General features: G+C 36.7%; 3 protein-coding genes across 3 annotated transcripts; 1 reads left to right on the top strand and 2 right to left on the bottom strand.

Moving 5' to 3' along the window:
* Window positions 1–8,372: 8,372 nt before the first annotated feature.
* Window positions 8,373–9,481, top strand: LOC113311829 (BTB/POZ and MATH domain-containing protein 3-like). Its single transcript, XM_026560629.1, has 4 exons — window positions 8,373–8,639; window positions 8,857–9,130; window positions 9,202–9,296; window positions 9,440–9,481. The coding sequence occupies exons 1-4, from the start codon at window positions 8,373–8,375 to the stop codon at window positions 9,479–9,481; spliced, it is 678 nt and encodes a 225-aa protein (XP_026416414.1).
* Window positions 9,482–11,489: 2,008 nt separating this feature from the next.
* LOC113311830 (protein NRT1/ PTR FAMILY 5.14-like) lies at window positions 11,490–13,395 on the bottom strand. Its single transcript, XM_026560630.1, has 4 exons — window positions 12,965–13,395; window positions 12,605–12,881; window positions 12,258–12,455; window positions 11,490–11,729 (listed from the first exon to the last, which is right to left on the bottom strand). The coding sequence occupies exons 1-4, from the start codon at window positions 13,393–13,395 to the stop codon at window positions 11,490–11,492; spliced, it is 1,146 nt and encodes a 381-aa protein (XP_026416415.1).
* Window positions 13,396–14,085: 690 nt separating this feature from the next.
* On the bottom strand, window positions 14,086–15,873 carry LOC113311831. Its single transcript, XM_026560631.1, has 2 exons — window positions 15,327–15,873; window positions 14,086–14,909 (listed from the first exon to the last, which is right to left on the bottom strand). The coding sequence occupies exons 1-2, from the start codon at window positions 15,871–15,873 to the stop codon at window positions 14,086–14,088; spliced, it is 1,371 nt and encodes a 456-aa protein (XP_026416416.1).
* Window positions 15,874–16,353: the final 480 nt, after the last annotated feature.

A 16,353-nucleotide genomic window follows, 5' to 3' on the forward strand; every position in this document is an offset into this window, starting at 1 on the left:
CAAATATAAGCAAGACACTGAAGACATCTCCTATGCCAAATATGGTTGAGTACAGGGAAAAACCCAGATTCCTTCGCTCTTTGGGAACCTGGTCATAAAAGAACCCATGTAAACCGACTTCGGTGAGTACAAGGGCGAGACCGGACAAGATGTATTGTGGAATCAACCACAATATAAACCATAGGAACCGTTGCTTTTGGATCATAAATCAAATCAAACTCTTGAGCAATTTTAAGCCTTTTGTTCTCCACTATAGCTGCTACAACCATTGTTATGGAAGAAACAAATATGCCACCACCAATTTTCTGAAGTGAAGTAATAGTGTTAGATTTGCCAGTAAAAGCTTGAATAAGTGGAACAAAGATCCAGTCGTATGTTGCCGCAAACAGAATAATGGATACGGTGAGAAATATTTGAATTGAAGCTGCGGGTATCTGAAAGTCTGATCCTATCGACCTGTCCATAGTGCTGCTTTGCTCAACAAAGAAAGTAATAACTCGAGAGTGCACTATTGGATATGTCAAGCATACAATCCATACCGGAACCAATTGCGCTGTTGTATTGCTAGTAGTTGGCTCCACTTGCATGGAGATTTCCAGTGATGAGAGCTGGTTCTACAATTCTTGACCGCGCCAACTAAACCGTTAGTTAACCCTTCCAACGGGTTTACTTTATCCGGGTCATTTTCCAGAGTATAGCGGTAAGATCGAGCTCCAAACATGATTACAATTAGCGCTATGCTCATTAAAATGGTTGATATTCCAAATGCTCTATACCATCCCAAATTATCTTGGACATAGTTCAATACCAAGTGAGAACTGCACGATCCAACAGATAATCCAAATAGCCACCAGTTAAAGAATGAACTTTTTGACTTGGATTCATTTGGGTTTCGTTCATCAAATTGGTCGGCACCGAAAGCTGGTGCGCATGTCTTGCATCCAGAGCTCGCAATTCCAATTAGATACAATGATAAGAAGAAGATTACTTTCACGGTCGTGGAATAAGAACACGAAAAGCTGCCGTTGGTGTTATTATTAGAACAGCCGGTCATTAGAGGACTCGTAAATAAACTTAACGCCAAAAGCCCCTGACACAAATGATAATTTCCCAAAAAATGTATTAGTGCTCATTTCTGCGGTAAGTGCATTATATGAGATTGATGGAAAACAAAATTAATGGCAAGTTTGAGATTTACCGAAACATAAATGATTGCAGAAATCATGAGGGTACCAAATCTGTCGAGATAAGGTTTACCAACAACATGTGAAGTTCGTACTGAAACCACGAGTATGAAGCCAGTCCAACCGTTAACATTCTGTGCAGCTGTTGCTGTAGACTCACCTAATTGCGCAGTTAGAAAGCTGAACAAGTTGGAAGAAATTGCATAAAAGATGAACGATTCTATGCTGCCAATGAAGATAAGTCGAGAAGCGGCATTCCATCCACCAAACTGATCATTATTGTTGCTCTCGATTTTCTCTCCTTTGATAATCACCATACCTTCAACATATGTTGTGTTATTAGTATCAGTGAGTTGATCATCTATAGCTGTGATAGCCATAGCCATGAAATCTTCTCTTGAAAAAGTCTTTGTATTTCTTTCAGTTAATTTCCTAAACTTGTTGATGAAAATGTTTTATGAATGCAGCTCCAGTTCTGCAGCAGAAGTACTTATTTTATATAGTGATCAAGTGGCTGGGTTGAATAATTATTATCTCAGGATTCCCTGCTAAAACCTAACAAATGAAAAAAAATGCCAAAGGAGATACAAAGTCATAAAGTAGTTCCATATCATCTTATCTCATGGGACAAAAGCAGTAACATGGAGGTGATTTTTATCTACCAAATGCATGGCTATTTGCAGAAATATGAAGCACGAAAGCAATTCACTTCAATGGAATGGAATTGATCTTTGGTAATAAAGAAAGTTACTTAGCTTGAAAGACATACCATTGCAAGAAATGCCGTGTGAGACCAATACACTAGACACCAATCCATATTTGATTTTTAGAGTCTGAAACGTAATTATGGACGAAAAGGGAAAACTTCAACTTTATAAAAGAAGCTATTTGAAACAAGTAAATTTGCCATTGTTATGAGGATCGCAAGTCCTTTGGACGATGCGTGTAACAAGAATTTACAGACAACACTCCACCAACTTGTCATAATATTTGAGAGAAATTAGCTTAGCCATCTTGGAATCACATGCCAACTTAACCTCACTTTTCTCTAATCAACCGAGACTCATAGGTTGTTTGTGTATGATTCAAAAGTTATTAAATAGTGGAGTTGCAAATTAAAAAAATCGATTTCAGTCAGAATAATGCCCAATGAGTCGGATACAGGATAATACCCGACTCTAATACCAATAATGCTAGGTTTACCGGGACTCAATCCCGTGAGAAATCCCGCTCCTCATATGACCTTGGACCCACTGCAACCTTTCCCTGTCTAAATGCGGAGATGCATTCCTCTCGTCCGTCCGATCCCCTCACGGGATTTCACCCGTTTTTTTTGGGCGTGAGTGTAGCATCACTCCTCTAATAGTTCTTAGTCGTATACATGAGGCTATGAGCCGAGTCAAACTCCGACCGGGACATCAGGAATAAAAAGAAGTTAGAAAAAACTCAAAAATGAAAAAAAAAAAGAAAAAAAAAGCAATCTGACATCTGACTCGGACCGAGTAAGATTCTAATCCCAAATCGGATTCAAACAACAAAGTGTTAAACTTATCGACAAAGTCAACCAACCTGAAAATGATGAACCTATTGCTTAATGGATTCATTCGAGGCGAGCTAGACATAAAATTTGATTATGATTATGATTATGATTTTGATTGAATATCACTTGTTAAGTGTAGTTTGGTGTAGCTAACACATCTTCATTCGTCTATCATGTACGTGGATTTCCCTTCCGGTGCCTATAAATGTACGTAGTTCCACAGTGGTGGAATTTTACTTTGAAAAACTTATACATAAACTAGATGATTATTCATTCACGATAACAAAACATTAAAAAACCCTTATAGAAAATGCATTAATTGAATAGTTATAAATTTTACGAATCTTCTGTTCAACTTGGTGAAAAAACTTTTAAAAATGCTTCTTTTCAACTTCTAAAAACAATACAAGAAGCTGATATGTAAAAATAAAATTAAAACTTGGTGGAAACTTATTTATGTTGTAATGTGACATTTATGGAAGGAGAGAAGCAAAAGGTGCATAAGGAAGACATAAGGAAGCTTGGGAATTGATCATGGTGGTGAAGCAAACAATTGCTATTTGGTTTATTGATAAGGAAACTTTCAATGGAATTTCTGTAAATCAAATCCTTTTTCAATGGGATTCAATTCTGCACATGTAATGTGTGTGTTGTATTGATTCTATTGGTGTACAAAATTTTTCTTTTAATATAACCATCTTCTTTCAAGAAAAAAAAGAAAAAAAGAAAAAAAGTGCTTCCGAGAAATACTTATACTTCTTTGAGAAGCATAAGCAAAACTAATTCATTCATCCGATGAAAAAGCACAAAATTGGTAAAAAAGACCAATAATTCATGGGTGAGAAGGACATTTAAATTTTGATACTGTTTAAATGGAAAAAAATGTAAAAATAGTCAGGATGTAAACAGTTTCATCCTCCCCATTTTCAAATACTTTTTCTTATTTTTAATTTACATCAGGATGCATCCAGTTTCATCTTTGCTATTTTTTAAGTTTAAGCCGGGATGAATCCAGTTTCATTCTTGCTATTTTTTTGGTGTCCATTTCACCAGTAATAATTTTTAATCGTCCAGTTGAACCATATTTTAAAAATATTTGGACAAATGACCCATTTTCCGATGAAAAAGTTGGTGGGAATTTGATTAGACGCAGACTCATCCCCCGAATAGTTTACGTACGTAAATGATGTGGTTATAACTTTTTGTGCTGATAATGATTTTCTATACTCAATGTACTTGATGTGATTCATAACCAGAGGAGATGGTCTCTTAACTCTTCTTGATGCCAGGTTCTACTGAAAAAAAATACCATGTAAACATGTGTGAAAAGGCATGTTGCGGGAGCTTCTAAGGACCTCTTTATTTCCATGGTAGATCTTAGCTTTTTTACTCTTCAGTGATGAATGTTTAAATTTATGACCAGACTTACCTATTTAAAAAAAAAAAATTATGACAAAACGTATAAAGTTTATACCTCATGGTAAAAAAGAAGTTGGTACTCCCATAAGCAGCGCTGAGAAAAGAAACAGTCAATATTTACTCAGACAAACAGTCGATCATGTGTGTCGAGGATGAAAGTTTGGACTTAATCTAGGCCATAGGTGGAGAGAGGCATACAATAAAGGATGTACAGTGTACACATGGAGAAAGGACTAAAAATGTCAAGATGAGAAAATAATAACGCTAGTTTCTTAGAGCAACTGCAATGATGCGACCATACTATAACTAAACTAAAGACTAAAAACTAAAAAAAGGGGTTTTTACAAAAACATGCCTGTTTTTTGGTGCTTTTCAAATCTAGGCCAGTTTTTTTACTTATTGCTAGACTAGGCAAGTTTTGACCAAAAGTGATGGATGGAAAGTTAGCACCGTTAGGTGTAACTAAAAAGACCTAAAAGTCCTTTGTATCACTGATTTAATGTTATATCATTGATTTAACTGAGTTAAATCAACATGAATATTGTTCACGTGGGCTCGGATATGCCATGTGGATTGCTTACGTGGGCTCGGATATGCCATGTGGACTGATTACGTGGGAATCATGTCACGGGAAAAATTTGTACATATCACCATTCACAGTTTCATTAGTTGGCCCAATCTCCTTCAATTCAAAAACAATCCATGTAAAACCCAATTTCAGATTTACACCAGAAATTCAACTAAGCTGAGCTGCCATTTTAGATTTCCATAAACTATTTGCAGCTCAGCTGCCACCAACTGCTCCTGCTCTCCACCTGATTCTACAGTTGAGAGCCCTCTCATTACGACCAGTTAATCGCACAAAGCTGCCAACTTTAGCAGCAACAACTCCTTGTCATGCTCTTACTATTACTCTTCACAGCCATTGCCGCTGTACTATGCCACAACACAAAAAACCTGAAACCAGCTTCAACAATAACATAATCTCCACTGCAAACCAGCTTCAATAAAGACACCTGCTGTACCAGCCCTGTATCCTAGACACCAACGAAATCTTATTAATCTACCAACATGATCTCCAGACATTCCAATTAAGCAAGCACAAGACAAAGGTGTCCTTTCTAGTCAGTTTGGCATCAAATGTCTAATGTGAATTTACAACAATTCACACTTAGTGTCTGAAATGTTATATCTCATTTACTTAAAAATCTCCTCTAAAACAGTATTGCTATTCTTGCACAAGCCATACAGTCTAAACAACAAAATTTCAACTACAACAAAATATAATCGTTGTTTTTCACTAGTTGACTGGTCATGAAGACAGACTTTGAAAAATAAGTATCAACACAGTTTTAGTATTTCTTTACCTTGGACACTTCAAGTGGGATACATATCATCCTTGTATTGCGCCCGAACAAAGCTCAAGAGAAGCAAATCCTAGAATGGAAAACACATATAGTCTTCAATCTCTGCCAGCTGCAACACCTCAACCAACTATCACCACATCAAATTCACTACTTTCAACAGCCTTCACTACCTTCTACAGCCTTGTAATCTCATCATTTCCCGCCTTCAACTTCAGTTACAACCCTGCAATTATAGCTTGCCCTCAGCTCTTGTTAGTTCATCTCACCACGGCATCACTCCGCTGCAAACCATCTACCAACTCAAGAACCCATCTGCTCATTCAACACCAATTGCACATTTTGCTCTGTTACTCACCTCATGCCTTACTGTCATGAGCTACAACCACCAACAATAGCTCAATACCACCTGTAATTCTAAGTACCAGCACCATCTGAGACTGCAACCATTCTTGCAGTGCAACCCCTGCATATCTCGACAGCAACAACTCATACCCTGTGTTGGTTTTTCTCAAATGAAACTACCAGCACCAATTACCATCAGAACTCAGTCACACACAAACCAAAATCAAATCTAGGAGCAACCCAATCTTCTTAATTCCTGCAATTTTCGGTTTCAATCTTCTGTGAAATTATACACAACACCCATCTCTCCATCCAGGCCATCACGAACTGTGAATTAGTAGCACCACCACCTTCTTCTTCTGATACTGTAATTAATCCAACAAGAACCCCACCTGAATTCCCATCGAGCTCAAACCCATTCACCATATGAGTCATACCTATATCTATTCATCAACACAACTGCTGATTGCTTCATTACAAAGCTTCGATTTCTCACCCAGCAGCAGCAAAACCAACGAAAACCCTAACTCTGAATCACCACAACTTAATCATTTCTTCTATTTCTGTTCGCATCTCTTGTTCACAGTTCAACCTTGCTCAATTCACCACCATTACCATCTCATAATATCTACCAGTACCCATCTTCAAAACCTCTTCTTCTTGATAATTCGAGCACAACAGCAAATCACATCTCCGACCAATGGCATCACCATCAGTTCATGTTGGTTTCTCTCTTCAATCGCATCGATCTAATACTCATTTATATAAGAAACCCGTCACTGATTCTCCTCAGATTAGATCCAAACACCATCAATACTTTCTTCACAAACTGAACCTTAATCTACTTTGCTTCTCAATTTCTATCAAACCCTTTTTCTCGAATTCCCATGTTCAATCAATTTCAGAACCATCATAAATTTGTTCCTACAAATCTTTTCAGTGAAACCCTAATTTAATTTCAAATCCTCTCTTCACTAATTTGAGCAGAAGAAAGAAAACGGAAGGAGAAGAAAACAAAGAAGAAGAAGATAAGAAGAAGAAGAATGAATGAGATTGAGTTTCTCTCGACTGGTTTCAGATACTCATGTCGTCACTATCATGGCCGTTCAATTAATCCTCGAGATGTCGTATTAGTTAGATTAGGCTCTCAGATAGCAACACGTGGACATCTTATCTAGAGTGACTGACACACACGTGTGAAGGACATTTCAGTAATCTTACCACATGTATGAGATCTCCCTATATGATATTTTGGCGAGATATTGACAACACAACGCGATAAATTGGCCGAGATGGTTAAAGTGGATGGAATCCGTTTAACTTGCCTAGTTTTGCAAGAAATAAAAAAAGTGGCCTAGAAATGAAAGTGAGTGTCCAAACCAGGCCTACTTCTGCATATAATCCCTAAAAAAATTTGGTTATACTCGGGGTTGCACACTACGGTCATGGAGTAAAATTTAGTCAAACGTAAATTCAAGTGACGCCCCATTTCAAACGTAAAATAAAGTTACATCCCAATTCAAACGTAACTTAAAGCTACGCCCAAACCCCAATTCAGACGCAACTTAAACCTACACCCCAATTCAAACATAATTTAAAGTTGCGCCCCAACTCAAAAGTAATGTAAAGTTGCGCCCCGCCATAATTCAAACGTAAATTCAAGTTACGCCAAATTCAAACGTAATTTCAAGTTGCGCCCCAGCTCAAACGTAATTTTAATTTCCGCCCGATACAAGACGTACTTTGAAGTTGCGCTCGACTATAACCAAACTAAAGACCAAATATGGTTTGGTTTTGGTTTTAGTCTACTTTATGATCTTTACTCCGTTCGACTGTGGTTGGTTTTTGGACAAAATATTTGGTTTTGGTCGTCGACTGTGGTTGCTCTTATGGAAGTCCATTAGCTTGAGCACATATCTTAAGTTTCAACTTCAAATCTATATACACGCAGAGAGGACAGGTCTTAGCAATTTGATTCTTCGAGATTACACAAAACTAGCCCTTGCATCATTCGATAACTAAAGATAAATTACAAAAACTTAGATAACTTAAAATATTTAGAGTAGAAATATAACCAAGTAGAGACTTAAACCGACTTTCAAACTTCAAAATAAGACTTACTTACGACACACATAAGGATTAGACTATGATAGCTTCAAGTCAATGACCGAAAAGTAAGGGTATTGTTTGAATTTAAATTACTGGACCAAACCCGAAAAGAGATTCATAGTCTTCGTCTTAAATCTCCAAAAACGTGTACGGGAGAAGGATTCACATGGTACGTACGTGTTTTCCGATTCCTATGGTTCTTGAATTATATTGAATTCTTTGCTGTTTAATTTATGGGTAATTTGATTAAGTTGTTTAGAAACTAGAATCAAAGACTAGTGATTTCAAATTATTTAGGAATCGGTTGAATTAGTGGAGATGGTGAATCAAACTGATATAATTCACTCCCAACTTCTTCCTTTTTTTAATTTATTTAACGTACGGATTATTTTCAGGGGATTTCCGCATTGTATGAAGAGGTCGGAGTTGGAGACGTCAAGTTATCTCAAGAACGATTGTCTTAGCATTCATTGTACAGTAGAAGTAGTGCATGATCGTTTTGAAACAGCGCAAACTAATATCCAAGAGGGTAAACATGATATTATTCCTGTACCTCCATCGGATATGATTCAGAATCTCAAGGATTTGCTTGAATCTGAAATTGGTTCTGACGTTACGTTTCAGGTTGGCAATGAATTCTTCAGAGCTCATAAGTCGATTCTTGCAGCTCGATCTCCCGTATTTAGAACTCAGTTTTTTGATTAAACACGGGTAATCCAGATATGGAAATAATAGTCATTGAAGAGTTTGATCCGTTTGCTTTTGAGGTAGAACTTTTGACAATTCATTATTTTGTTAGCATGCTTTACATTCAAAAATATAATAGTATATATGTGTTACCTCTATGTATATATTTACTAGTCCTTCTACCTTATAAATTATATATGTGTTGCAGGCCATGTTATATTTGTACTCGGATGAACTTCCCGAGCCACGTGAACTTTCTGATTCAGATTCTCTTTGCACTTCAATTACGATCATGCAACATCTGTTAGATGCAGTAGATCGCTTCGATCTTGATCGATTGAGACTCATGTGTGAGGCAAAATTATGTGAAGAAATAACCACAAATACCGTGGCAACAACACTGGCCCTAGAAGAACAACACCAATGCCTGCAACTGAAAACTGCTTGTCTAAAGTTTGCAGCTAAACCCGAAAATTTAGAAGGTGAGTGTTATATTTCACTATCAGTTTCAAGTCAGACATTTTATTTTCTTACCCATATGTTTTACCTGCAGAAATTATGAAGTCTGATGGGTTTGCATATCTTGAGAAAAGTTGTCCATCATTATTAGTTGATCTGCTGAAGACTAGTGCACTGATAGATAAAAATGTAGGATAACACTTTGCAGGAATGGAATGTCGAGAGCAACAACAGCTATGAGAGTAACTTTGTTTTTCTGAAACACTGACGGATTCTATACCTCAGAGGCCAGTTTATGATTGTTGCAACTTTGTTTTCAAGTGATTTTTTAGCATGTGGCAGCTTATGAGAATGATCAGTCAGTAATGTCTTGAAATTAAGCAGATCAGCTTTTGGTAAATAAGAAGTTTCTCTGGTTATTACTTACCCAAAAAAAAAATATATATATTAACGTGAATTTTTTCTCTGAATAAACAAAATGTTACGACTTGCTAAAAACTTAGGTTTTCATCATTAAAGAAAGGTTTACAAAGTACTCCAATCAATTAGCCCTTCTCTTTCCAGATCACTGTTCTTTATATGCCTGGAGCCATTCAGACTCGGAGTACCTCATTTGACCACCATATGCATCTTCCCAAATAATTTCACTAAGTGCTGGAGGAAACTCGCTAGGGTTCACCTCGCATTTGTTTTTGAAATGCTTTGCCAGATAATATGCAGCTTTATTAGAAGACGTCTCCTCTGCATCAATTTCAAATTGCATGCCTATGCTCCTAGTTTCCTTCACAATTTCAATTAATAGTTTGATTTCACTTCTTGTTCCTTTGACATCACGTAATGACACCTCCGCACTTTCTTCGCAAATTCTCTTGTAAGGATAACGGCGTTTGTCACGATGGCCAGTAATCTTCTTCTTCAGATTTGTTTCTCCTCCTCCATGCATCACTTCCGTTATTTTCCTGCCATGAAGCTATCCATTGTTGTTTCTCTGTAATTTGTATATTAAAGCTCTTGATTAAATCCTGCCTGATTCTTCGCGAATCTTCACACAACTTTCACATAATTCTTTATCATCACATCAACTATTATTAGGTTCCAAATACTCTTCGTATTGCTTGTATTCCTGTTCGATATACTCATCTTCAGAATAAACTTCACTAAGAGAGGACAACGAGACAGTATCTTCTTCTTTTTCTCCGAACTTTGACATCACAGGAACTTTTTTTCTTTATTTTTTTTGTTCTTTTTCCTCCAAGCGATAGTAGTTTTGTTACATGATACTCTCTATTTATAATATGGGATTTGTTCATACCGCTTACAATAATTATCAATCCAGCAAATTCCAAAAATATACCCACCGCTAGATTCCTAAACTGAACTTGGGTGACACTGTCTTACGGATATCCTAATTGATTATCCAAAGATAGTTTAAATAAAGTTTTCTGAAGTTGTATTTCCAAACTAATTATTGAATTTTTGACTTTCCGACTTAAATTAAAGGTAACTTCTAGGTCTTAAACAGGGTTTCCTGCGAATTTCCTGGACGAGTACATGTCGAGAAGTCAAAACAATCCCTAAATTCTAGTCAATACTCATCAGTCTAGTTTGCATCAAACTTGTATCCGGAAGGGGTGCACAACATGTAAAGGCAAACATGAAAGAAGAAGAAACAATTTTTTTAGCGCAGATCTCTTTATGTATAGTTAGTGCACATATCTTAGGTTCAACTTTATATATGCGGAGGAAAGGTCTCAGAAATTTGATCATTTAACATTTTGATTGTTGCAGCAAGAATGTTATATGACTTAAGACTTCATTTTTTCATTCATAAAGAAAGGCTTACAAAATTACTCCACGAAAACCTTTGTTACATCATTAGACAACCAATCCCTTAAAATCTTGACAAACTAAGATAACTTAAAAGATTTAGAGTAGAAATTAATTAAGTAGAGACTTACTAACAACTAGACAAACCGACTTTCAAACTTCTAAATAATACTTACTCAGGACAAACATAAGCATTAGACTCGACAGCTTCAAATCAATGACCGAGATATATTTCGGGTTTCTTCCTCTCCCTTGTACTCCTGCGAAGCTCTTGAGCTTCAGAAGGAGCCGTTCCGCCAGTTTTCTTTTTGGCTGGGGGCTTTTTAAAGGGCGCCATGGCACCAAGTTCATTCTCTTCATCTTCCTTCACTTCATGTTGTTTTTCACTGTCATTAGTACTGCCATCACGGCCGCCATTATTACCACCAATAAATTTTGCTTTCAGCGGTCCTACTTGTTCCTCAAGTAGTTTGTTTGCCTCCTTTACAGAATGGATTTCTAGTTTCAAGTTCTCAATTCCAAGTTGAAGAACTTGCAGTTCTTGCACTTTTTCATTCATGCAGTTCTCAATTTCAGCAACTTTTTTTGAACTTTTTCATTCATGCGTTTCTCAATTTCAACTACTTTTTCTTGAAGTTGCAAGAAATCAAATTCTGATTGTGCTTTGCTAGGATCATATAATATCTCTGCATCAAACATGAAGTCTGGATTCACACTCGAACAGTTTTCACCGGAACTCATTTTGATAAGTAAGTAGTAAGAAGAAGAATGAAGAATATGAGCTGGTAACTTCCCCTTTAAATAGATTTCAGGGTTCAGAGAATACAGAATAATAACCCTAACATAACTCCACATTCAAGGTATTTTGACTGCTCTTATTTAATTAATTCACTCATAAAGAAGAGTGCCATTTATTAGTGCTTTGGGTTCCCAAGATATAAAGAAGACCAAAAACTGATTTACTAAAAACTTATGGAATTGCAAGTTTGCAACTGTTGGGTTTTCTATAATAGAGATAAATTACAACAAGAAACTAAAACTCAAAGTCTGCTCAATTGCATTACATAATGATATCGACTACTATTCTTAATTAATTATCATTTATTAGTGCTTTGGGTTCCCAAGATATAAAGAAGACCAAAAACTGATTTACTAAAAACTTATGGAATTGCAAGTTTGCAACTGTTGGGTTTTCTATAATAGAGATAAATTACAACAAGAAACTAAAACTCAAAGTCTGCTCAATTGCATTACATAATGATATCGACTACTATTCTTAATTAATTATCATATATATGTTCCCCTTACTCAGTCTACCATTACATTGGAGCTCCATTGCTTGTACACAGATGATTTTGAGAAACTTAGGAATGCAACCAGCTCTACTACACTAAGTCCAGCTAGAAACCAGTAGAAATAGTCTAAATGCGCTTGATTCATGTTGTTTGCTAGCCATCCGTGCTGACCGCCTGCACTGCTTGCCTTCTGAATGACAAATATAAGCAAGACTGAAGACATCTCCTATGCCAAATATGGTTGAGTACAGGGAAAAACCCAGATTCCTTCGCTCTTTGGGAACCTGGTCATAAAAGAACCCATGTAAACCGACTTCGGTGAGTACAAGGGCGAGACCGGACAAGATGTATTGTGGAATCAACCACAATATAAACCATAGGAACCGTTGCTTTTGGATCATAAATCAAATCAAACTCTTGAGCAATTTTAAGCCTTTTGTTCTCCACTATAGCTGCTACAACCATTGTTATGGAAGAAACAAATATGCCACCACCAATTTTCTGAAGTGAAGTAATAGTGTTAGATTTGCCAGTAAAAGCTTGAATAAGTGGAACAAAGATCCAGTCGTATGTTGCCGCAAACAGAATAATGGATACGGTGAGAAATATTTGAATTGAAGCTGCGGGTATCTGAAAGTCTGATCCTATCGACCTGTCCATAGTGCTGCTTTGCTCAACAAAGAAAGTAATAACTCGAGAGTGCACTATTGGATATGTCAAGCATACAATCCATACCGGAACCAATTGCGCTGTTGTATTGCTAGTAGTTGGCTCCACTTGCATGGAGATTTCCAGTGATGAGAGCTGGTTCTACAATTCTTGACCGCGCCAACTAAACCGTTAGTTAACCCTTCCAACGGGTTTACTTTATCCGGGTCATTTTCCAGAGTATAGCGGTAAGATCGAGCTCCAAACATGATTACAATTAGCGCTATGCTCATTAAAATGGTTGATATTCCAAATGCTCTATACCATCCCAAATTATCTTGGACATAGTTCAATACCAAGTGAGAACTGCACGATCCAACAGATAATCCAAATAGCCACCAGTTAAAGAATGAACTTTTGGACTTGGATTCATTTGGGTTTCGTTCATCAAATTGGTCGGCACCGAAAGCTGGTGCGCATGTCTTGCATCCAGAGCTCGCAATTCCAATTAGATACATGATAAGAAGAAGATTACTTTCACGGTCGTGGAATAAGAACACGAAAAGCTGCCGTTGGGTTATTATTAGAACAGCCGGTCATTAGAGGACTCGTAAATAAACTTAACGCCAAAAGCCCCTGACACAAATGATAATTTCCCAAAAAATGTATTAGTGCTCATTTCTGCAGTAAGTGCATTATATGAGATTGATGGAAAACAAAATTAATGGCAAGTTTGAGATTTACCGAAACATAAATGATTGCAGAAATCATGAGGGTACCAAATCTGTCGAGATAAGGTTTACCAACAACATGTGCAGTTCGTACTGAAACCACGAGTATGAAGCCAGTCCAACCGTTAACATTCTGTGCAGCTGTTGCTGTAGACTCACCTAATTGCGCAGTTAGAAAGCTGAACAAGTTGGAAGAAATTGCATAAAAGATGAACGATTCTATGCTGCCAATGAAGATAAGTCGAGAAGCGGCATTCCATCCACCAAACTGATCATTATTGTTGCTCTCGATTTTCTCTCCTTTGATATTCACCATACCTTCAACATATGTTGTGTTATTAGTATCAGTGAGTTGATTTTTTTTTTTTTTGATTGGAAGTGATAGATTTTATTGAAAGAAAGAATGTACAAAAGAATGTACAAAAGAGCTACAAGTAGTAGCAAAGAAAGAAAAATAAAACAGAAAAAGAAAAGGAATTAGGAAAAAATTGCATCCCAATTGTCCTCTGTCGAGATAATATGATGCCCAAAAACTGTATCCCAAACAATAATCAGAGATTTAGCTTCGATGATTAAATCAAAATCTGTTTTGAAGATGTGCTTATTTTCAAAAGTACGCACGTTCCTTTCTCCCCAAATCACCCACACTATAGCAGCAGGAATCATATTCCAGCACTCCACATTATGATTTAAGAACATCTGATGCCAACCATTAGCTAAATGAAACAAAGACTGTGGAGAAATCCAACACCAACTTGAAGGAATTAAGTTTAACCACAGCTTGTAAGCCACTTTACAGTGAAGAAGAAGATGACTTGCCGTTTCTACAACATCTCCACACATAATGCAGTCCATTTCCAGAGTCATTCCCTTACGCAACAGCATATCCTTGGTATTGAGCTTCCCATGCACAGCACACCAAACGAGAAAACTGACTTTTGGTGGAATTTTGTTATTCCAAACGAACCTATAAGGAAAATTATCAATACCGTCAGACTGAATTAACTTAGAGTATAGAGTCTTAACAGAAAAGACTCCATTATTTCCCAAAGACCATCTTCTTGTGTCTGTGAGGTTATCTAGAATAGGAGGAGAAGACCCAATTCTGAGCAAAAAAGAAGCAAACTGATTAACTTCATTATCCCATAATCTTCTTTTGAAATCAAACACCCAACTCCCATTAGAAATATGTGAAGCCACTATAAAGTATTTATCTTTAGATAACCTGAACAAGTCAGGGAAAGAAATATTTAATGGGTCATCCCCATTCCATTTATCATACCAGAAGTAAACTCTACCTCCTGAATGAATGGTAATAGCGAAAGAATTTACCAAGTGACTTGTTTCCACGATAATTTTCCAACAAGAAATCCCGCCAGAATATGCAACTCCACCAGGTAACCAATGAGAAGACACGACACCATGTTTCTCAGTAATAATCTTACATCAGAGTTGTTCCTTTTCCACCCCAAATCTCCAAACCCATTTTGCTAGTAAAGCAAGATTCATTTGTCTTAGGTTTAAAACCCCCAGACCTCCTCTACTTTTGTCAGCCATCACCAAATTCCAGTGTACCAAATGAGATGTTTTTGAATTACCCCATAAAAAATTCCTCATTTTCTTTTCCAGTTGGTTGATAATAGAAACCGGAGCTTTGAAAAGAGAGAAATAGTAAAGAGGAATAGAAGAGAGGATATATTTTAATATTGTAAGCTTACCTCCTTTAGACAACGAAATTTTACTCAAATGAGAAAGTCTGACATCAAATTTTGTGAGAACTGGATCCCAAATAGCTTTTGAATTAGCCTTCGCCCCTAGAGGCAAACCCAAATAAATAAAAGGCAGCTTATCAGTAATGCATCCAAGCTCCAAAGCCCAAGAAGGTAAATCTTGACAATCACCAATAGAAATAAGTCTAGTTTTTGTTGTATTAATCTTCAAGCCTGCGATCAATTCAAAACACTTCAAGGAAGAGAACAAATTATGGAGTTCATCTCTTGAGTTATTTAGAAAAAAGATTGTGTCATCTGCATAATGTAGATGATTAATCACAATTCCATTATGAACATTTGAAAAACCACTGAACTGACCCATTGCTGCAACTCTATCTAAATATCTTGAGAAACCTTCCATCGCAATGTTGAAAAGCAATGGAGATAATGGATCTCCCTGTCTAACCCCCCTTGAACTACTGAAGTTGCCAAAAGAAGATCCATTAATGAGAAAGAGGCTGTTGAGTAACAAAATCTCAACCATTTGCACCATAGATTACCAAAACCCATCTTATGCAACATATTTTCCAGAAAAACCCAACTAACTCTGTTAAAAGCCTTCTCTAAGTCAATTTTGCAGATTAAACCAGGTACACCTGAGCTAAGTCTTGAATCCACCATCTCATTAGCTATAAGTGTTCCATCGATGATTTGTCTCCCCTGAATGTAAGCACAGTGAACTACAGTGAGTTGATCATCTATAGCTGTGATAGCCATAGCCATGAAATCTTCTCTTGAAAAAGTCTTTGTATTTCTTTCAGTTAATTTCCTAAACTTGTTGATGAAAATGTTTTATGAATGCAGTTCCAGTTCTGCAGCAGAAGTACTTATTTTATATAGTGATCAAGTGGCTGGGTTGAATAATTATTATCTCAGGATTCCCTGCTAAAACCTAACAAATGAAAAAAAATGCCAAAGGAGATACAAAGTCATAAAGTAGTTCCATATCATCTTATCTCATGGGACAAAAGCA

The sequence above is a fragment of the Papaver somniferum genome, chromosome 9 (genome assembly GCF_003573695.1).
Source record: "Papaver somniferum cultivar HN1 chromosome 9, ASM357369v1, whole genome shotgun sequence".
Taxonomy (NCBI): Eukaryota; Viridiplantae; Streptophyta; class Magnoliopsida; order Ranunculales; family Papaveraceae; genus Papaver; species Papaver somniferum.

Bases quoted from the DNA above. Each gene is read 5' to 3' on its own strand.
- LOC113311829 (XM_026560629.1), top strand. From the start codon at position 8,373: ATGAAGAGGTCGGAGTTGGAGACGTCAAGTTATCTCAAGAACGATTGT. The intron at 8,640-8,856 runs GTATTTAGAACT...TATGTGTTGCAG, and splicing joins TTCTTGCAGCTCGATCTCCC to GCCATGTTATATTTGTACTC. The intron at 9,297-9,439 runs GTAGGATAACAC...GTGATTTTTTAG, and splicing joins GTGCACTGATAGATAAAAAT to CATGTGGCAGCTTATGAGAA.
- LOC113311830 (XM_026560630.1), bottom strand. From the start codon at position 13,395: ATGTATCTAATTGGAATTGCGAGCTCTGGATGCAAGACATGCGCACCA. The intron at 12,882-12,964 runs GTATGGATTGTA...CACTATGGACAG, and splicing joins CAACAGCGCAATTGGTTCCG to GTCGATAGGATCAGACTTTC. The intron at 12,456-12,604 runs GTTTATATTGTG...TATTTGGCATAG, and splicing joins CAAAAGCAACGGTTCCTATG to GAGATGTCTTCAGTCTTGCT.
- LOC113311831 (XM_026560631.1), bottom strand. From the start codon at position 15,873: ATGGTGCAAATGGTTGAGATTTTGTTACTCAACAGCCTCTTTCTCATT. The intron at 14,910-15,326 runs GTAAGCTTACAA...CCATTCATTCAG, and splicing joins AATTTCGTTGTCTAAAGGAG to GAGGTAGAGTTTACTTCTGG.